The sequence below is a fragment of the Triticum urartu genome, chromosome 4, assembly GCF_003073215.2.
Source record: "Triticum urartu cultivar G1812 chromosome 4, Tu2.1, whole genome shotgun sequence".
Taxonomy (NCBI): domain Eukaryota; kingdom Viridiplantae; phylum Streptophyta; class Magnoliopsida; order Poales; family Poaceae; genus Triticum; species Triticum urartu.
In genome coordinates, this window is record NC_053025.1 from 451,810,850 (window position 1) to 451,830,832 (window position 19,983).

General features: G+C 44.2%; 4 protein-coding genes across 15 annotated transcripts; all 4 read left to right on the forward strand.

Annotated features, from left to right (window-relative positions):
* Positions 1 to 1,447: 1,447 nt before the first annotated feature.
* LOC125552002 lies at positions 1,448 to 7,001 on the forward strand. Its single transcript, XM_048715437.1, has 6 exons — positions 1,448 to 2,010; positions 3,327 to 3,518; positions 3,602 to 3,841; positions 4,590 to 4,807; positions 5,522 to 5,773; positions 6,265 to 7,001. Exons 1-6 carry the CDS (start codon positions 1,590 to 1,592, stop codon positions 6,547 to 6,549), a joined length of 1,608 nt encoding a protein of 535 aa, XP_048571394.1. The 5' UTR covers positions 1,448 to 1,589; the 3' UTR covers positions 6,550 to 7,001.
* A 1,369-nt stretch (positions 7,002 to 8,370) lies between these two features.
* On the forward strand, positions 8,371 to 11,948 carry LOC125552006. Of its 3 annotated transcripts, none has more exons than XM_048715447.1 (5): positions 8,372 to 8,716; positions 8,860 to 9,426; positions 10,941 to 11,140; positions 11,259 to 11,388; positions 11,497 to 11,948. In XM_048715447.1, exons 3-5 carry the CDS (start codon positions 10,971 to 10,973, stop codon positions 11,566 to 11,568), a joined length of 372 nt encoding a protein of 123 aa, XP_048571404.1. In that variant the 5' UTR covers positions 8,372 to 8,716; positions 8,860 to 9,426; positions 10,941 to 10,970; the 3' UTR covers positions 11,569 to 11,948. The 3 variants fall into 3 exon arrangements, with proteins under 3 accessions (XP_048571405.1, XP_048571404.1, XP_048571406.1); XM_048715449.1 differs by having other exon boundaries at positions 9,236 to 9,426; XM_048715448.1 differs by lacking the exon at positions 8,860 to 9,426 and having other exon boundaries at positions 8,371 to 8,716.
* A 603-nt stretch (positions 11,949 to 12,551) lies between these two features.
* LOC125552004 (RNA pseudouridine synthase 5) lies at positions 12,552 to 17,797 on the forward strand. Of its 10 annotated transcripts, XR_007303350.1 has the most exons (15): positions 12,570 to 12,757; positions 12,863 to 12,932; positions 13,061 to 13,088; positions 13,412 to 13,458; positions 13,593 to 13,683; positions 13,985 to 14,162; positions 14,450 to 14,537; positions 14,626 to 14,707; positions 14,837 to 14,912; positions 15,613 to 15,680; positions 15,822 to 15,891; positions 16,068 to 16,152; positions 16,252 to 16,345; positions 17,254 to 17,381; positions 17,506 to 17,797. XR_007303350.1 is itself a non-coding variant. In XM_048715441.1 (14 exons), exons 1-14 carry the CDS (start codon positions 12,631 to 12,633, stop codon positions 16,737 to 16,739), a joined length of 1,107 nt encoding a protein of 368 aa, XP_048571398.1. In that variant the 5' UTR covers positions 12,569 to 12,630; the 3' UTR covers positions 16,740 to 16,924. The 10 variants fall into 10 exon arrangements, 7 of the variants coding, with proteins under 7 accessions (XP_048571396.1, XP_048571395.1, XP_048571398.1 ...); XM_048715441.1 differs by lacking the exons at positions 17,254 to 17,381; positions 17,506 to 17,797 and adding an exon at positions 16,737 to 16,924 and having other exon boundaries at positions 12,569 to 12,757; XM_048715440.1 differs by having other exon boundaries at positions 17,254 to 17,797.
* A 183-nt stretch (positions 17,798 to 17,980) lies between these two features.
* Positions 17,981 to 19,947, forward strand: LOC125552005 (predicted GPI-anchored protein 58). Its single transcript, XM_048715446.1, has 3 exons — positions 17,981 to 18,419; positions 18,605 to 18,669; positions 18,778 to 19,947. Exons 1-3 carry the CDS (start codon positions 17,996 to 17,998, stop codon positions 18,916 to 18,918), a joined length of 630 nt encoding a protein of 209 aa, XP_048571403.1. The 5' UTR covers positions 17,981 to 17,995; the 3' UTR covers positions 18,919 to 19,947.
* Positions 19,948 to 19,983: the final 36 nt, after the last annotated feature.

Here is a 19,983-nt window from a genome sequence, read left to right on the forward strand (position 1 = left end):
TTTCATTCCTCTGCGTTTTTGTGTCTACAGGTTGAATCTTTTCGAATTGTGCTTCTTTCATCGATCATGGACATTGCTCTGGTGCGCTAGCCCAACGACTTCTCGATTGTCTATTATAACAAGGTTTGCCTGACTCGGGTGAGGGACGGTGGTGCACCTTCAACTTGCTCCGATGATTATAATCATCACTAGGTGGGCTATGTACATGGATGCATTTTTTGGTTACTTTTGATGTTCTTTGTACCAGCATGATGTTTGATGATCAAATCATTTTTTTGTAAAATAATAATAACCGCCGAACAAAATGAATCCCCTCTACCTATCGTACTCCCTCCGTTTTTTCTTTTACGAAAATATCGGACCTATTATAAAGATTCAGCAGAAGTACAAAGCATCTCAAACATAATAAAGATTACATCAAGATCCATGGGCAACCGGACGACCATTTTCGCCACCAGAACAAGCGGCCCACACGTCGCTGTCCGGCCTGACCTTGACGATGACAGTCGAAAAGCCTTCGTGCACGTGCCCCAAAGGACTAGTGTTGGGTAGCCGCAATCATCGCCATTTGAATCCTTGAATCGATCTGAAGAATCTGACACCAAATCTCGCTGTTGCATACGCACAACGAGAAACCCTAACCTCGCCGCTCCGACGAGCTGGCAGGAATCTAGACAGGAGCTCTGTCTAATCCATCCCGATGAACGAACTTGAGGAGGATCGGAGCCTGAAAGACTGACGTGAAGAAGAAGCGCCACCATCCGTCCGAGCGCCGCTCTTGTGAGAATTAAAACTCTATCTATCTAAGCCGAGGCACTAGGAATACCCTCCCTGTCACCGGCGAATCCACATACTCGTCGACATAGATCGAAGGGAAGAAGACTTTCCCTAGTCATCTTGCGAGAGGAGAAAGAAAAACTTGGCTATTGGGTCTAAGAACCCTCGGCAGAATCACGTGCCCGTCCGTTTCTTCACATATTAGCTTTTGACGTAAATATGAATTTATAAAGTTTGACCAAATTTATTCTTTTTTTTTCTAAATTTCATTATAAAATATATATATATATGGTATGAAGGTTAAAAAACAAATATATACGGTACGCAAATATATTGAAAGATGATTCTAATGAATTGATTTGGTATTGTGGATGTTAATAATGTTTTGCATAAATTTGGTCAAAATTTTAAAAGTTTGATTCAAGACAAATCTAATATACGAAGTAAATGAAAACGGACGTTAGCATGCATTTTACGGTGCGAACGATGGGGTGCCCATACGCCATTCCGCGCTAATCCAACCGCTCATTAGCATCGTTCGCCGTTGGATCCTCGCACCCTACGGCGCAGATCCGCGGACGCCCGCGGAGGCGAAAGCAACCCCAGAACAACCAGCCAGGCAAACCACCCAAGCACGCCGGTAGGACCCAACCCACCAGCGCTGCTGCTCCCACAGTTCCCAGTTTCGCCTCCATTTCAATTTCAACCCCGTCTCCTCTCCATTCACTCGCCACTCCTCGCTGCGCTGCGCAGTTACACCCACCAAACGCACGCACACGAGGGGAGGCAGTGATCGGCGCCGTGGCGGCGAGATGGCGGCGGCTGCGACGATGACGTGGCACGAGGAGCTGGCCACGCTCGTCGGCGACACGGGCGTGCGCCTCCCTGCCGCGGCCGGGGGCGCGGCGCCGGCGCCCAATTCGGCGGCGGCGGTCGGGGGGGGCTGGTACGGGGAGGAGGAGGAGGGGAAGGTGGAGGAGGGGTGGGCGCAGCAGGCCAGGGGGTTCGCCGAGTCCACGGCGGAGATGCTGCGGGAGCTGGGGCTCGGCGTGTGGGACGTCGCCGCGCAGAGCCTCGCCGGCGCCGAGGACAGCGAGCTCGCGCGGCGGCTGCGGCGGCCGGCGGCGGCCGCGGGCAAGCGCCTCAGCTTCATGAACGAGTACCTCCCCGAGGACCGCGACCCCGTCAGGTGCTGGGTCGTCGTTGCCGCCGTCGCATTCGTCGCGCTCCTCGGTAACCGCCGCTGATCTCTCATCCGCCGCTCTTTTCTGCCTCGCGTGCACGTCTCTCTCTACCTCCGGCCGAGCGTGTAGCGCGTGCTGTGTCCTCGCGCATCATGATGTGCGCGTTATGCGCAGTATTTCCTGGTTTGAGGGGATGGATCTAACTGACTAGTAACTCTGGGGGTTCGAACTAGAGTCCTGTGCTGCTTCTTTTTGGCGAGGGTTTGCTTCGGATTACAGAATCAGTCCCACTCGTTCTCTACCGGCTTTTGTTTTTCCGAATGTTGACGAGAAAAGGGTTCCAATGTGGGATCCATGCCTACTGCCTAGTGTGCTTGGGCAAACATTTGTTGACGGGGTAAAAAGCAAAGCAGTACACCATGGGTGGGTGCTGCAACACTTGTGTGCCAAACAGTCTGGTCCTGGGTATAGGAGGACTTTTGGGTTGGTCCTGTGCCAGTCTTCCTCTCCAATTTATACCGGACAACTGTTAATGCTCTCTTAAATGATTAGTGAATGAGCTTCCGTTGTTTCTCTAAAAATAATAAATATACGGAAATGATAAATCCCGAACGTTTGGATTTTAAGCATGGTAACCCGAATGTTTTTCATGGCAACTTTAGTTCACGCGAGGTTGGCAAACATGGCAATTTTCTGAAAAAAAACCCGAACTTGGACAAAGTTGCCATGGAAAAACGTTTGGGGTGATATGATTAAAATCCAAATGTTCGGGATTTATCGGGGCCCTAATAAATATAAAAGTCACCATGGTCTTTTTTAAAATTCTGTTAGGTTTGCCAAGTCAACCTAATGAATAATGTTACGGGCAGTCAATTGTTTTACTATTGTGTGAGCCTTGCTGCTTACTTCGGTTGTATGGGTTCTATTGCTAATTCTAATGGGTTATTGTAGTGTCATGTCTCGGTGCGAACATAAAGCTTCTTGCTTGCTAAGTGGCAGGTGTTGTTCAGTGTCTAAACGTTAGGCATTTTGTTCAATTTTCTAAATTCATGGTGATATCACCATTCTTGTTATCCTGTTAGGCAAGGAACATAAAATTATACTCCCTCATGGTGACTGAAACGCTCTTATATTTCTTTACGGAGGGAGTAGTATAGAACATCTATCCACAGTGCCATTGCAAATGCTTATACGTCATTGCACAATCATCTTGTCATTGCACAAGTCACCGGAAGAAGTCTCTTGTATGACGGAAGAAGTCTCTTGTATGAAGTGTTTCAGTCAACAGCGAAATTTTATGTGCATGTAGAATAAACGCACTACTCCTAATTTGATTACTTCATTAGTGACACTATTTCTGTGCAGTATTAGGTGTAGGGGGTGGGGATGATACCCCAGTGGAGCAACCGAAGAAACTTTACATAAGCCCCCCAAATGCTAAAAGATTTCAACTTCCTGATGGACGGCACCTGGCTTACGAAGAAAAAGGAATTTCAGCTGACAGGGCAAGATTTTCACTGGTTGCTCCCCATTCTTTTCTTTCGTCAAGGCTAGCAGGTAAGAACAGCTGTTACATTGCTTCTGGGCTATTGTATTGCGTCATGCTGCTGTTTTTATGCACTGTGCTCCTTTATACGCAGGAATCCCTGGAATCAGCTCATCACTTCTAGAGGAATTTGGGGCACGACTTGTGACCTATGATCTTCCTGGTTTTGGTGAAAGTGATCCTCATCCAGGCCGAAATCTGAATTCTTCTGCATTAGACATGCTTCACTTGGCCGATGCCCTTGGGATTGTGGACAAGTTCTGGGTTGTAGGCTATTCTGGAGGTGGCATGCATGCTTGGAGTGCTCTGCGCTACATTCCTGACCGGGTGGCAGGTAGCCTACACCAGATGCTATTTATGTTCTTTTGGAGTGTTCTATTCATAAGCCTGTCCCATTCCAAATATGTATCCTCCCCTTACTTTGATAAATACTCCCTCCGTCCGGAAATACTTGTCATCTAGATGTATTTTAGTTCTAGATACATCCCTTTTTGTCCATTTTGATGACAAGTATTTTTGGACGGAGGGAGTAGGTTATAATGCTGATATCACCGTTAGTTGGTTTTATTTTTTGTGATTGTGCCTTCTGAGTGTCTGGTATCGACATCATACTTTCTTATGCTTGTCACTTAATGTTTGTCATAGTTTACATTCAGGCGAGTTTGTTACCGGCACGACTTGAGAAAAAGCAGTATTTCAGACACTCTAAAGCAAATTACCATTCTTTTGATTTGATAAGAATGTAATGGTTACCGAATCAGATGACCAAACATCGTCTAATACTGTCTTCGAGAAAAATCTTGTTTTTTTCATTCGTTAAACAAAACAATGGGATATGCTTCTAATTTAGAGCACCACATGCCTGGTCCTTCTTTGGAATTTAGTTTTGTCAATACATAGTAATGACTATTTTTACTTCCATGTCTATCACTATTCCATCTTAAGCTGTAAAATTATGTTCAGTCAAAATCATTTCTGGGTTATATTCCAAGAACACAGATCTTACATATTTTATTTAAGTATGTGTGATATTTTGCGCTTACTATATAATTCTTGTCGGTGACACGTTGCCGTAAATCCAGGTGCAGCAATGTTCGCCCCTATGGCAAATCCGTATGACTCCAAAATGACCAAGGATGAGAAACGTAAAATTTGGGACAGGTGGTCAACTAAACGGAAACTAATGCACATTTTAGCTCGGAGATTTCCATCACTATTGCGCCTCTTCTATCACAGAAGCTTCCTTTCTGGAAAGCAAGGACAGCCTGAGAGTTGGTTATCATTGTCAATGGGAAAGAAGGTATGCTGTAATCAGTGTTTCGTACAATCATTTTTTAGACAAAAGGTTTCGTACAATCTTCAGGTGTAAATCCTTTTTTTTTGGGAAATATGGGAATTGGTACCGTTATGTGCCATTATTTGCTGTACTATCCCCGCCCTTATCTATAGGTGAATCAGATGCAGGATTTGTAGTGGGGTATCTTGTAGACATGGAAAATCACATTTTATTGTAGTGGGGTACCTCAGACGATGATACAAGAGTAGGCCATGTGTTGTAGTTAGGAAAAGAGAAACCTGTGAATCTGTGATCTATGTATATAGGAAAATATGACATCACATTTGAATAAAATTGCAACTCAACACTCCTTATCTAACCTACATAAGACCCTATAGATATAGCATTTTTAGCTTTAGTTCTTGAGTGAATTAACATATAATTACTGCTAGTGGCATCGGTTTGTCATGCCTGCACTGCAATGCCCTCTGAATCACATTATTTTGTCCTTGTCATACCGTAATTGCAGCATCAGTTCCACAAAGGGTAGCAGCATTCTCACCATGGTTTTGCTGCATGGAAGTACTAGTAACTGATTCATTTGGTGCTGTTTATGCCACCTTAGAATCATTAAGTTCAGGCCATTTGTGTGACAAAGCCTGAAACTAGTACTGATTTTACAAGCTTGAGCATTCATCCTTTTTCATGCCAAATACTAATCCTTTATGCATTACTCAGGACAAAACCTTACTGGAAGCTCCTATGTTCAACGCATTCTGGGAAAAGGATGTTGCAGAGTCTGTGCGCCAGGGAGATGCGCAACCATTTGTAGAGGAAGCTGTGCTGCAAGTATCTGATTGGGGATTCAGTTTGTCAGACATTCAAATGCAGAAGAAAGAGGATCAGGGAGTATTTGAATTTATCAAGTCTCTGTTCAGTCAGGCTGAACGAGAGTGGGTGGGATTTCTGGGCCCAATCCACATCTGGCAGGTTTGCACTCTCTTTGCTACAAATAATTGTTGATTTCGAATCGAGTTGGCATGTTCGTGCACAGTTGTAGTTTATTCCAACCATATGGATATTTCAGCTTGATTTCTATTTGAATGAGAGTGACTTGTGGTTAGTAGAAAAGAGAATGAAACACACTAGTTTTGCCATGTACACTAACGCATGTCAGAGTTCGGTGTAGGGAGGTCAGGTGAATCAAATGACAGTATAATTGATAAATGTGCATTATTATATACTTCCTCTGTAAACTATTATAAGAGCATTTACATCACTAAATTAGTGATCTAAACGCTCTTATATTAGTTTACGGAGGGAGTAGAAATCATCACTATGTGTCGTCATTGGACATAGTAAACCGCTAGTTGTCCGATATAGTGCTTGATGAGTCACATTCTCCTCAGGCTACATGTTTTGCATCCCCATTTGGCTGAGTTCTTCCTGAAGCACTAAAAGTCCATTCAATCTTTTAACAGGGAATGGATGACCGGGTGGTGCCCCCATCGGCGACCGAGTTTGCCCGGAGGATGGTTCCAGGAGCCACTGTCCACAAGCTTCTGGACGAAGGCCACTTCTCATACTTCTGTTTCTGCGACGAGTGCCACCGTCAGATATTCTCCACCCTGTTTGGCACCCCGCAGGGCCCTCTGAATCCTGCACCGGAATCCAGTGAAGTGGCCCCGGAACCGGTGGAAGAAACAAGCCCTGCATATGACGAAGAAGTTGCAGGGCAGGAGCAGGAAACATCAGGCGTGGCCTGACCATGCTCAGCCTGAGGATCATGAGTATAGATACAAGAGTACAAGAAGACTGTTACTAGTAGGAACCTCAAAGAAAAGATAGGCTTTTCCTTCCTTGCCGCCAGTGGAGAAATGCTGACTGAGTAGAGCGTCGAGTATAAAACGAAGCTCTGGGTCTGGGTCTGGTTGGGGGGCTGCACCGATTGTGCTGGTTCGGTATAATGTACAGGAAAAGTCTTGAAAGGTCTGCGCATGAAATCACCTGCTTGGTGCGCCGCTAGCGTTCTCTCTCGATATTGACGTTCGATTTGGCCTGTGACGACGCGACGCCCTTGCATAGCCTATTCTGCGCATTTGCTTAGTATGCCGTGTAATGGGATGGTTGGTTGTATTGCTCTCTCAGCTATGCAGAAGTAGTCTTTGCTGTGCCAGCCTTACCGATTCCGGAAATCTAGCATTTGCTTCCTCTGTAATGTGTTGCCTTTTCCCATTTTCTGAAATATCCCATAGGTTATTGATCTGGAAAACACTAGACATTACAATGAAAAGGTAACAAGACACAGAACGAGCAGTATTAGATTTACCTCGAAAACAATACCTGCCATCTTCTTCCTTCAATTGCACACCACACGTCGGTGCTTGAAAAAGCACTGCATTAAGTGAAAGACACACCTACTAGGCTTTGAGAACTATTGCCCACTCGCCGCTAGAAACAAAATCTAATAACCGATGAAGAAACGTTAACTGAGGCATCATCCAATGTAGTACAGGTTTGCAATCCTTCACCATAGAAAGGGACCAAAAGACATCAATGAAGAAATCATGCCATGCCACTAAACAACTTGAAAGAAGAAGTCAATGCCGCCGCACCAAGAGACATCTAATAAGTGTTTCACTTGATTGACACACCAATTGTCAAGATCTAGAGCGAACCATCAGATCTTTTTTTTTTGCGGGGAAAAGCATATCATTTAATCAACCAGGGCTTTACAATCGTTTGAAATTATAATACTAAACTCCTTTGGGGAGTTTGCTAACCAACAAGCAGTGCATTGGTGACTACGAACCATTAGATCTGACAACACCTACAATCACAATCCTTCTTCAACAACGGATTGGACGTCGTCAAGATAGAAAAAGACCCGGTAGACTTTATTCGAATGCGCCATTGCCACCGCTACCTCGCTGATAGCGTCAGGAAATCAGAACCTGGATGAAATACAAACCTATCTGATAATAAAACTAAAGAAAAAGAAGGGGTGATTCTCCACTCATCTGATCACCGACGAACCGCCGAAAAGGAGAAAGCAAGGGGGGTCGAGACGGTGGAGGAGACCTAGGTGGCGGCTAGAGTCGGGAAAAACTTCAGTAGTATGGGTTTTACGTGTATATAAAAACACAGCAAAAAGCGCAACGCACCGTTCTCGCGCGCCCTGGTTTCCCCACCTAGGCCGAAGATCACTAGGCTTGCCCCGGGCCCGTTGTGGCTCGCTCATAAGAGAAAAAAAAGGGTCAAATAGGCGTGAATGTCTGATACCAGACGAGCCCAGCGACCTGCCTAGCCTGTCTTCCTCAGTTCATCCCGATACGGCGCACGCATAGGAGAACGGACCGGGCGCTGGCGCTAACCCTACAGGACATCTGGATCGGAGCAGAGCGCCGTCCCGAGCGTCGGCGCGCCACCCCCGCGCCGCGGGCACAGTCCTAAGCCACCGAACAGACCCGTCGACAAGCATGTGTGAACGGTGCGACCGCACAGGGCCCTCGAAATCATGGAGGCCCCGATCGGGAGACAAAACCGTGAAAACCAGCTCCTCGATATAAACCAAAGAAACCAGGAGCGTAGTTGCCTTTTATCTCTGGCAAGGCAGTGTCCGTACTTAACTTCTTCTCCATCTAGCGTCAAAAAAAAACTTCTTCTCCATCTCCCTTCACGCCGCAATCAAGAGAACGAAGGCGCCTAGGGTTGCGGCTTCCATCTTGCCACTCCAGCGGCTCATCCCAGCCAGCCACGCCCCATTGACGGCCTCCTCCATTCTTCTCTGCACCGGCCTTGTCCCCGTCTTCCCCGCCCTGTTCCAGCTCCCCTCCTGCCATGCGCCTTGAACTCCTCGGATCCAACCCAGCTTCCCCTCTGCGTAATCGTCCTGAGTGGTAACTACGGTCTGACTTCCCGTTGCCTGACCAGGTAACCCGATTCCCTCCTCCCTTCTCCCTCCACCGGTCCTTACTGACCCTTCTTCCCTCGTGTTATTTCTTTCTTCTTATTTTTTTCCTTCAATCATTGTGCAATTCGTGTTTATAGTGAGATTATATATGCTTCCAATGCAGGTTGTGTTTGTGAATAATGATGATTACTTGGTTTGTAGTGTATATTGTTAGTTTATAAGGTGGAATTGAGTTAGTTTGCAAGGTGTTTGTGAGAATGCTTATATGATAAAAAAAAGAACATGTATTCCATAGAAATTTACAGTCAGAACTCTGATAGGTCATAGGATGTGTGATCCGCTAGCCAAAGGAATGCCCGATGCAACCAATCGCCATCGGCATGAAGTCGGGCATTGGAGCAGGGAGCACTCCGCCCTTGTATCCGCTGGCGGCCCGACTTGGATTCAAATAGTTATTCAGTTATATGCTCAAGTTATATTGGTTCTTTAAATTTAAGGGCTCTTTTTTCATTTCGCACCGGGCCCCCAAATTTCTGGAGACGGCCCTGCCACCGAGCAGCGTCCCCGCGCCCGCACGCTACCACCTCGCGCTCGCCTCGTCCTCGGCTGCTCGGCACTTCGGCAGGCACGACCAGGACCGCGCTCGGAGCACGCTGACCGCCGTCCATCGCAACGGCCCGGGTCGCAACAGGCAGCACGCAGGGGCCAACGCCAGTCCACTGGGCCTAGCGTGAGTGTTCCAATTCCTCATTTTCTGAAATTTCCTCATTCGAGAATAGAGGATGATCCTTAATTTTGTTTGATTCATTGTACTAGCATTCAATCGGTAGTAAGAAGTAATTTGTTGACGTATGTTGTTGGTCTGTAGGTGTGAAAAATGAAGAGTAAGTTATTGCTACTAAGAACAATTTGTAGTTGTGTTGTTGCTATTGTAAACTTTCATGTCCATATTGTTGTGCCGCGATATTTTTTCTTGCCTCTGCATACCATTTAGAAAATCTTGGCTCTGCCACTGTGGCCGGAGAATATCTTTTCCGCAGATTATTGCGGGCCTGAACTGTTCTCTGCACAATCCTCGTGTTCAAGATGAGCCCTTAAGGTCTCATGCAAAGCTGGCTGATGGTGAAAATGCCATTCGAGAAGGTTAAAAAAATGCCATTGGAGTGTAGATAAATGTTGGCGATTCGATCGTTGGATTGGCAATGAATGAACCAGATCAAGCTGGACAAGGCACCAAATCCGGCTAAAAGCAGCTTGACTGGTGGAACACCCCCTCTCCCCCGCCCCCTCCCCCGGCCTAACCCCGTTGCTATCCCAGCCCGACGTCACCGAGTTATCCCTGCCTTTCCTTGCTGACACCTCTGTTTCACCATGCCGTCACCCGAATTTGTCCTGCCAAAGAGAAAGAGAGCTCCGCCTCTAGATCGACGCTGGTGCCCCCGTCCAACCCGCCATCACTGAGCCCCCCCAACCTCGACCTCCAGCTCGCCGCCCAGTCGAATCTTCGCCTTGACAAAAACCACCAGCAGCTGGTTGGTGTTGGCCCACCTAATTTTTGAATGTGAGTAAACATGTATGCAGATCCATTAATGTGTTAAAATGCTTGCTGTATAGATGTGTTTACATGGAATGTGATCTGAAGATGACAAACCAAAATTGTTGGTCAAAGTCTTGTCTTAAAGGACCGGAATACACCTTTTCCCCAAAGAAGTGTCATGTACTATAACCTATTTCATCTGTGGACTGAACTGATGAAACATTTAAATTTCTACATCATATGCTAATACTCTGGATGGTGGTCATTATAGTTCACCCTAAGAGGCCAATATTATCGTATTCCATGGATACTGTGGATTCAGCTGTCGAGTCATTGCTGTCAATTGGACGGAAAATATTGATATTGTAATTTGTGTTTAATGATATATTATTTGCTAAAACTTTGTCTGCTCTGCTGTTGTTGATCTTCTGCCTGTCTGGGTCATAAAGGTTAATTTGATCATTTGAGTGCTGTGAATAATTTGGTGCTTACTGAGTGGTGAGTGATTTAGTGCTGTCAATGAAGTCTACAACTTCTTTATAATTGAGCCTTAATTCAATATTAAAAAGGATGAGCTGCATACATGCTAAACAATGTGAGCAGTCGTAAACCATTTTACACTTGAATGTCCTAGTTACCCGAGAACAAATCTTTCTTCCTGTGTTATCGACTTCATGACCTTAAGTCAACCTTTTTGTGTGTGGCAGTTGTTACATTTGCAAAGGACAAATTCTGGCATGAATACCACTCAGAAAGTTGATCCAGGGGAACCAGCTGCTAAGATTGCTCAACAAGCCTCTCAGTTCAAACGATGGGGACGCAGACATCCATTTGTTCGATATGGTCTTCCACTCATTTCGTTGACAGTGTTTGGTGCGGTTGGTCTAGCTCATCTTATACAGGGAAGGTAAGTCATTTACCATTCTGCACTGGCTAAAATACAGGAAACCAATCGGTCTGTAATTGTATCCAGGCATCCTTTTGTTTCACATATTTGACGGTCGCAGCTCATTTGTATTTTGCAGCAAAGAAGTAACAAAGGAAAAGGAGGATATGGAATGGGAGGTCGTAGAGAAAACAAAAGCTCTGAGCCGAACAGGACCGGTTGAAGGGGCCTATAAGCCTAAGAAGCTCTCACTAGAGGATGAACTCAAGGTAATGTTATGTTCATATGCCAAAGAAACAAGGTCTGCCATTGTTTTTCATGATTGGTCTGACTGATGAGCTCTCCCTCTCTCCCTCTCTCCCGCTGTATTGTTATAGGCTTTGCAGCAAAAGGTGGACATAAACAGCTACGACTACAAGAGAATTCCCAAACAAAATGAAAACAAGTGAAGTAAAGCACCGGTTATCATGCTAAGGAGTGGGAGATTTTCTTAAAAGCTCTGAAGTAGTTTCTTCATATTGTTACTTCATAAGTTCCTTGGGATGCTGTCGAAGTGTTAAAATGAGATTATGGAGACATTATCATCAGAGAACTCTGTGCTTCATCAGCCACCAGCAGTCGAGACTTAGGTCGATGATCCTTATGAAGGCTTGAACCGTAGGAATCATCTTTGTAGCAATAGGAGATGGACGTTTTCACAGTCCGCCCAAGTGAGTTTCTTTTTTTGAGTTGATCGAATACCGCCTTCATTATCAAGGGGCCAATAAATTGTAACAGAGTACTCTGACGTGTGAACAATCAGATTTTGTATGCCATTCCTTGGAAGCTACTCCCTCCGTCCCATAATATAAGAGGAGCCAGATCCTCTAACATGCTCAAGGGAAGTCATTGAGCTAGAGTGGTGTTTGTGTAAAAAAGAGAAGGAAAGTCAGGGAGCTTATGAAATTGAAATATTTCTTTTAAAAAAGTGAAATGAATTAAAAATTGAAACGAGTCTTCTAAAATTGAACTTGGAATGTCACAAATTGAAATTGATCTTTTAGAAATTGAAACCTGCCTTTTGAAAATTGAAATAAGCACTGTTCATGGGCTAAGAGTGAAAGGAAGTCAGGTTACTGTAGCTTACCTGAATTCCCTTTGAATGTTAGAGGATCCAGCTCCAATATAAGAGCGTTTTTGGCACAATACTCTAATGTGTCATTGTGAACAATCAGATTTTGTATGCCACTTCTTATATTTATTATATTTTTGATATCAAGCCATTTTTTTATATTGTTATGGGACGGAGAGTAATCAGTTGTGTCACGAGCACCAGACAAAATGGGAAGAAAGTTCTTAGAGACTCCGATGCCTGTATTCGGCTGTCAGATCACCTGGCTCGATTTGAAACTTAATGGCACAAACGTTTCGTCCCCAGGGAAAAGCAGAAACCTAGTGGACTCATCTAAAAATAAAAATACCTAGTGGACCAATATGCAAACTGCACTCCTAAAGCTGTATTCCTCCACCTGATGGCCGACGCGATGGCCGCCGCCGCCGCCGGAGAGAGTCCGCCGCTGCAGGCGGACTACTTCTTCGGGAGGCCATGGCCCGATCTCAACGAAGGACTCTCCTACACCGATACGTTCCGCGGCGCCGGTCAGCCTCCCCTTCCTCTCCCCAGCTCTCTTCCTTTTTTTTTGCGGGGTAGCTCTCTTCCTGTTTTGCTTTTGAACTTCCTCTGATTTATCCACATGCGAGCAGATGCGGAAACCACCGCCGCCTTGATCAACTTCTACTCCGAGAACTACAAGAGCTCGGCGCCATTGCCAGGGTACGTATCTGATGCCCAAGCTCACTTGTTGATCTCCGTGGCTTCCTTCTCCTTTTGTATTTGGTTTCTCTGGACTGGAGGCTGGAAGGCCGTGTTGATTTGATTGTGGTGGTTGCACGCCTCTGCAGGTGGATTCATAGGATTCGCAATGGACAGGTAGCATACGCAGCAACCAGTGGTTAATTAGTCATGCTGTTTTTGTGTGTGGGTAAATTAACCATGCTGTTAATTTTGCAATCAGTCGTTTTTTGTTGTTATGAGTTGCTAGCTGTTAGGCTTATGAATCCTTCATGCTGATGCTTTCTCTCTTTGCCCTTTTGAGCTTCAAATGCATGCATAAGAAAATTTATGTGGTGTCCTGTAGCTAATTAGTACTCCCTCCGTAAGACACTTATTTTGGAACGGAGGGAGTAGTATGTTTCTGCATTGTAAGTCACGCGTGTTGAAATACAAATGAAGGCACTGAGATTTTTTTGCAGATAACGGTTGATGGCCAAGTTGTCACTGATCCAGATATGATTCTCAGGTATCCTCTTATGCTGTTTGCAGTACACATTTGCAACAAGGGTGTTATCGTTCTTATTTTCCTTCATCGTTTCCTTTACGTTAGTAGCTACCTTTCGAAACTAATATGTATTTCATTTGGATCCCCTTTTTCAGGGTGGGTTCTAAGTTGGTATATCATCGCCTCGCATGGAAGGAGCCATTTGCACCACATTTGCTTCAAGTGCTTTATGAAGATGACGACATGGTATGCACTTCAACCTGGTATTCTTGCTAAATTGCACATAAACACATTCTATCCAACTGTCGTTCAGCCTAGCTTGTTGTCAAGGTTCAAGTCATATCTGTTTTTCATCTATTTTTTGCGAGCCAAATGCTTTTTTCCCATTGTAATGTTTGTCTGTTATTGCCATGGTAGTTGCAAATCTTGGTACCGATTTTCAGCAAGTATGAATCTTCCTTATCCCTATGTATGTTTAATAAAATTAGTTGTAACACTTAAAGCTATATAATCATAGCCATAAATTAGCTCACCATTTTTTTTTCAGGTCGCCCTTAACAAGCCTTCCGGTTTGCAAGTTCTGCCAAAAGGAATCTTCCAGCAGCGCACTGTTCTAGCACAGCTTCAGTGGAAAGAGTGGAAGATGCCCCCATCAAGCTGCTCTAAGAGAAAAAATGTGCAGTTACATCCTGTACCTGTTCATCGATTAGGAAGGGGCACGTCAGGTTTGTAGCTTTTTGTTTAGTTCACTCTGACCAGTTGAGGCCTAGCAGATGTGAATTTTGTTCCTTGCCTATGAAACCAGGAGTCTAGGAGAAATACATATTTGCTGTTTCTGGAGCCCTTTTTTTTTTACCATCCTGTAACAAAGAGCCCTTCTGCAATGAAGCCTCATGTTCCTACTAATTTTTTGGTTATAAAATGTGTCTCGCAGAAAAATGTTTGTTACCGCTGCATTTCCATATGTAAAAGTGAAACTCTTGCTGATGACCTGCATGTTCCATGTTATTAGGTCTACTGCTTTGTGCCAAGACAAAGCTTGCCAAAGTTCAACTTGCATCTTATTTTGCAGAAGGTGCTGCAAATGCAGAGAAGAAAAGGTGTACAATCTTCTCTTTTAAATTTGGAAAGAGTATATCAGTATCGTTAGCACACCAGTATTGGTTAAGTGATTAATTTAATTTATAGGGATGGAACTGAGGTGGGCAAAGAACGGAAAATTTCAAAATTCTATCGAGCATTAGTAACTGGTATACTTGAACACAATGAGGTGCTGTGCTTTCCCATTCACGCCTGTGAATTACACTATCCTAACTGATATCTTGCTTCAAAAATGTATGTACCGGCCATTCTTGCAAACCAAAATTTATGGTATGATTTTCTTTCTTTGCACCTGCAGGATGTGGTTACTCAACCCATAGGATTGGTTCACTACCCTGGAGTTGCAGAGGGACTTTATGTGGCATGTTCCTCAGGTACTACAAGTTTACCGAACCAAGAATGGGCTTACTAAAATCGACAATATAGGTTATATTGAACAAATCTTGCTTGATTTATTAATGCATCTCCAGTGCAGTAAGCGTCTAGCGTAAGAGCCTCGATCTCCAATCCAGGCAATTAGTTTACAGACACTTAGGTAGTAAATTTTGATTTAAGCGTCCATTAACTCCAATGCAAATTTTGCAAGTCCCTATATATATCCCTAGAACAATCAAGTTGGCTGCATTTGTTTTACCGGTTTTAGCGGAAGTCTCCAGAGCTCTCAGCTTCTCAGATAATTCTGTTCGCTAATTAAGGGCTCTCAAAAAGAAAAGACAAATGTTGCTAGTTAAAGCTGCATGCAGGAGATGGCATTTATTAAGGCAGACATGTAGCGCACACATCTAATATGCCAAGGAGTACCGGTATAGTACCTGTGTCCCGCTAGATGAATACAGTCGAGATTGTAACAAACAAGCTAACAAATCAAATGGAGATCACAGTGTAGTGCTGTTGCCTGGCGAAATTCCGCCTGCATGAATAGCTCGGAGTGTCTGTCTCCAGTTCCAGAAGCGATGCCAACGCTGATACAAGGAATAAGGCCGAAACTGGCAAAATGACCGTGATTAGTGCCTGCTGTTAGCGCTGCATCGGACATGGCCTTATGTTTTTTTATCTTTCATTATTAATTCTCAGGAAAGCCAGCCATGAGCAAAGTGTGTGTTCTTGAGAGACTTGTGCATCAAAATCAAACGCTGGTCCAGGTATGATGGGGTTCTGTGTCCTGCTTTTACATATTCATTTATGTATGCACATGACATCGTTCCCTCAAATTACCGATGTGTATAAGGCTTAGATTATGATTTCTTATATATGTCACTGTTTCTTTTCCTTGACTGGTGCAGGTTGAAATTCATTCAGGACGGCCTCACCAAATCCGAATACACCTTGCATACATTGGACACCCTCTTGTTGGTAAGCCAAAACACTCTTGTTATTGTGATGGGCACGATTTTACTTGAGCTCTTCCTTCCAGGCTTAGCTAAAAGTGTTTTTGCATATCATTAAAAAAATCTAAATAAAGGTCATGGCAGATCCTATTTTCATTAAATAGATTCCAAAGTTAGGACACTGCATGATTTTTTTTCCAGATGATCCTCTCTATGGTATTGGTGGGCAGCCTAAATTTCATGACCTGGAATCTACTAGTACGGATATTTCTTTTGCATATGACGGGTAATTCTTTCATCTTTTAGTTGTGCTGCGAAGTACGTCCATGTATGACCCCCCGTGTTGTTTTTATCTAGTTTAACTAACCTTACCAATTCGTTTTAGAGGTTATGAGAGGCCTTTACAGCCTGTTCCCGGAGACTGTGGGTATCACTTGCATGCTCATTGGCTGGTCCTTTCTCATCCAACCACGAATAAGGTAAAGAGAAATTAATCTTTCTAAATTGGGTAGTGTTCTCCGCCTAACATGCGCAATAGCTTATGGGCCTTAAGAACTGTTTTATTGAATGAGGAATGAATTACAAGTAATTTTGTGATTTATTTCTGAATAAGACATGATTGTAGGGTTTTATTTTTCAGTACAACTATGAGTAAATCTTAACAAATGACAAAGAGTATTTTCTTTCCCTAAAAGAATGAAGAATTAGGTTCGCTCCTGTATAACTGTATATGCTACTATTTTGTTAGATTGTTAGACTGAACAAAGCAGGTAGGATATGCTACCAATCATATTACCAAGATGCAAAATGATGTTAAAAGAAGCTTCAATGGTTCCTCTGAGAATCTAAATTCTTATACTAACTACGCAGTGACTGCGTCTGTGGGGGTAAGTGGCCTGATGTGCAGCAGGTGACCTCAGATCTACACGAAGACATGGTCATGGGTGTTGTCGAGTCTCATTTACAAAATGATTCTTCCGTTCTATCAGTGCATGAGGAAGCAAGTTTTTGCATTATTTATAAGAAGGGAAGAAAAAAAATCCCCATCAATGGAGAGAAACAGAGAAAGATCAATACTGCTTATTTTTGTCGATGCAATTATAGTCGTGCAAGAAATATTTCAATATTTTCAATCTAACATTAGAATTGTAAATATAAACGTAAGTATTGTTGGATAGTTTCTAGTTGTGCACTTTAGGTGATCTGGTTGGCAGAACGAACTGTGCAATTGAAATGTTTGATCATCTATTCATCCTTTCTTTCATAGGAATGTTGACATGATATTTTTCTTGTTAGTCCCTTTCCTTTTGGGTTCACTGAGCAACAAACGATGATGACTGAACACCACGTGTGTTTTCCCCTTACATTTTTGTGGATGGCTTTGCAGATGGTGAAGATAACTGCCCCTCTGCCGCATATCCTACAAACTCGAGAGGAGCGTTGCGATCCGCAAATTGATACTTGAGCTCATAACTTTCCATTTGAAAGTATGTGCATCCATGAGTTGAGCAATCAGTAAGAGTTCACAGGCCATGTTTTTACAAGCCCATGGAGATGGAGGCTATTGGACGCTAACGTCCGCATATGAGGTTTTGAGTGTCTTACAGAGTGTCAGACTGAGTTTTTGTGTGTGGCGCAGCGTGGACAATACAGGAAATGGTATTGCCGAGTTTAAATGGTCACTGGACGCTTCTGAGGAGGAACCATGAGGAACATTTGTGTTACAGTAGATGGTAGAACAGAGTAAACTTTTCAGGTCACTGCATCTGAAGATGCATGCACACAGCCAAATGATGTACTAACTGCTGCTGTGTGTGTGTTCGTGTTGTATATATGACCGAAACCAATTTTGCACTTATGCAAATGTATGCACATTTTGGCTAAGATTATCATCTGCAAGCATGTAGGAACTATATTACCATGTACTAGTATTCCGAACAAAGTTTGTTTTTTATTTTACTTTTTGCGTATGAACCAAGTTTGAATGCGACAGCCCAGTAGCCCTACATCTGAATCGAGGATAATTCAGATTTGATTCCTGAAACTAGAACAAACATAAATGAACCCATCTCTGTTCTCCTGAACATGAATCTTTATACGGCGGATTTACCAGCAGCGTACACGGAGTTATGACCGGCCTTGTGCCGAACGCGTGTTCGCAGCAGCAGAGTTACACGAAACACAGGACACCAGCACAAGGGGACTGCGCGGCGACGCCATCTCTCCCTCCCTCCCTCCCTACACCAATGGAAGGCTCGCCGGCGACGCGTCTCCCCGAGGCCGACGCGCTCCCCGATGGCTTCGTCGAGAGCTCCTCCGCCGACCAGGCCCAGCCAGTCTCCTCCGCCCCCGCCCCCGCCGCCGCCGATCCCCTGCATCCCGCCCTCGGCCCTGATCACGAGGGCGCCGCCCGCGCCGACGGCGAGGAAACCCTAGGCTCCCCATCCACCCCCGCCGACGCCGCCGATGCCCTGCGGAGCCTCTCTATGGCCGCCGCCGCTTCGGAGCCGGAGCGTGCCCCCGAGCGGCAGGGGCCCGCCGCAGACATAGGAGGTGATCTCTCTCTCCCCCTCTCCCTATCACGCACTGACAGCTTCCTGATCTGATGTCGTCTAATTTCGACATCAAATCGTCAGTTACAGTTTATGGTGAATGAGGCAACTTATTAAGCGGCTTCGCCCATCGCCATTGAAGTCTGTAATATGTTCGCTCACCTTCGTTTTGATGCTCTGGCACAGGTGCCAAAGATGCAATGAAGGAGAGTTTTGTGGTAGAGCAATCAGAACCGCTGGCCAATCCAAAGGTTGTCAATGCAGAAATGGATATGGTTTAGATTTCTCTGTCTGCTATATTGGTGTTGGTGTGGGAAGATTAGTGTGTGCTAAACTGGATTGATTCCATGACTTTGTAGGATAGTGGCGAACCAAAGCGTAAGGTCGTGAAGCGGAACAGTAAGCTAGAGAAGGACAGGGAGTTGTTGCAACTTGCCCAGAGGTACCATGGAGTGGTAGCGGAGAGGGATGCAGGCAAGTTTCTATTATCCAAAATGTGACCCCGATGCTTAGTTCTCCAACAGTTGAATGAAATGGATAAATCCGTTGGTTACTCTCAGTTAAGGATCCACTGTTAAAAACCCCACAGCTGTCCTTTGTTTGGAATAAAGTTATCTAATAACCATGTTAATATATAACGTGTGGTAATTTGAAAACTTCTGGATTCTTCTCATTAAACAAAACAAAACCTATGTAACTAAATACTGATCACTCTGTTCTTTTTTCCTTTGTATGCACACTCGTAAAATCCTTCCTACCTTAAAATGTATTCTTTTGGTCTTTCATCAGAAATTATAGCATGGAACATCTGGTGGACCAGACACATTTAGCAAGAACATAGCAAAATCTCCATTCTGCTTCTTCCATGGACAATTGTCCACTCTATATAGGAAAGATGCATTATATGATCGTTCCATCACTATATAAATCTATTCATTTATTTGAAATTTGGGTTAGCAATGAACACCCCCTAAACGGAGACAGCTCAATTGTGCATATTCCATTAAAGGATTTAGAATTCATTAACATTTTTGTTGAAAACATGAAAATCACAGTTAAGATTCTTTGTAGCTCCTTTAGACGGAAGGATTGTCATCCCCTAGAATTTTTTCCTATAGAGGCACATGGGATCAGAAAACTAAAAGACAGTGAACACGAAAATTCCTATGGTTTCCATAGGCCATACACCCCTATTCCGTAGAATTCCTAGCCAAGGCTTAGAGATCTAGAATTTTTTTCTGTGTCTGGCAACTGTGGGCTATGGCAACGCATCTAATAATCCCTAAAGAATACTCATGTGTTTTTTTATGGTGCAACCAGATAATCAAATAGTTTCTATTACTTGTTCATGTGTTTTCAATTCATGCAGGATTCAATATGTCATGACATTTAGTTATTGTGTATTTTTCTGTTCCTGTGTTTATCGTTCATGTATTCTTTTTTTCTTTCTGAGAAAACGCAAAAGCTTTGCGTTTCATTGCATTGATAGAGAGAAGAGTCATTACAAGCTCCAAGAAGGACGCACCCGACGTATAATAGCCCAAGCAAGGCCACACCCAATGCAC

Coding starts and splice junctions, on each gene's coding strand:
- LOC125552005 (XM_048715446.1), top strand. CDS start 17,996: ATGACCGGCCTTGTGCCGAACGCGTGTTCGCAGCAGCAGAGTTACACG. Junction 18,420..18,604: donor GCCCGCCGCAGACATAGGAG/GTGATCTCTCTC, acceptor GCTCTGGCACAG/GTGCCAAAGATGCAATGAAG. Junction 18,670..18,777: donor AACCGCTGGCCAATCCAAAG/GTTGTCAATGCA, acceptor ATGACTTTGTAG/GATAGTGGCGAACCAAAGCG.
- LOC125552004 (XM_048715438.1), top strand. CDS start 12,631: ATGGCCGACGCGATGGCCGCCGCCGCCGCCGGAGAGAGTCCGCCGCTG. Junction 14,163..14,449: donor ATTAGGAAGGGGCACGTCAG/GTTTGTAGCTTT, acceptor CCATGTTATTAG/GTCTACTGCTTTGTGCCAAG. Junction 16,346..16,736: donor CTCATCCAACCACGAATAAG/GTAAAGAGAAAT, acceptor CTAACTACGCAG/TGACTGCGTCTGTGGGGGTA.
- LOC125552002 (XM_048715437.1), top strand. CDS start 1,590: ATGGCGGCGGCTGCGACGATGACGTGGCACGAGGAGCTGGCCACGCTC. Junction 2,011..3,326: donor CGCATTCGTCGCGCTCCTCG/GTAACCGCCGCT, acceptor ATTTCTGTGCAG/TATTAGGTGTAGGGGGTGGG. Junction 3,519..3,601: donor TCTTTCGTCAAGGCTAGCAG/GTAAGAACAGCT, acceptor CTTTATACGCAG/GAATCCCTGGAATCAGCTCA.
- LOC125552006 (XM_048715448.1), top strand. CDS start 10,971: ATGAATACCACTCAGAAAGTTGATCCAGGGGAACCAGCTGCTAAGATT. Junction 11,141..11,258: donor GCTCATCTTATACAGGGAAG/GTAAGTCATTTA, acceptor TGTATTTTGCAG/CAAAGAAGTAACAAAGGAAA. Junction 11,389..11,496: donor CACTAGAGGATGAACTCAAG/GTAATGTTATGT, acceptor GTATTGTTATAG/GCTTTGCAGCAAAAGGTGGA.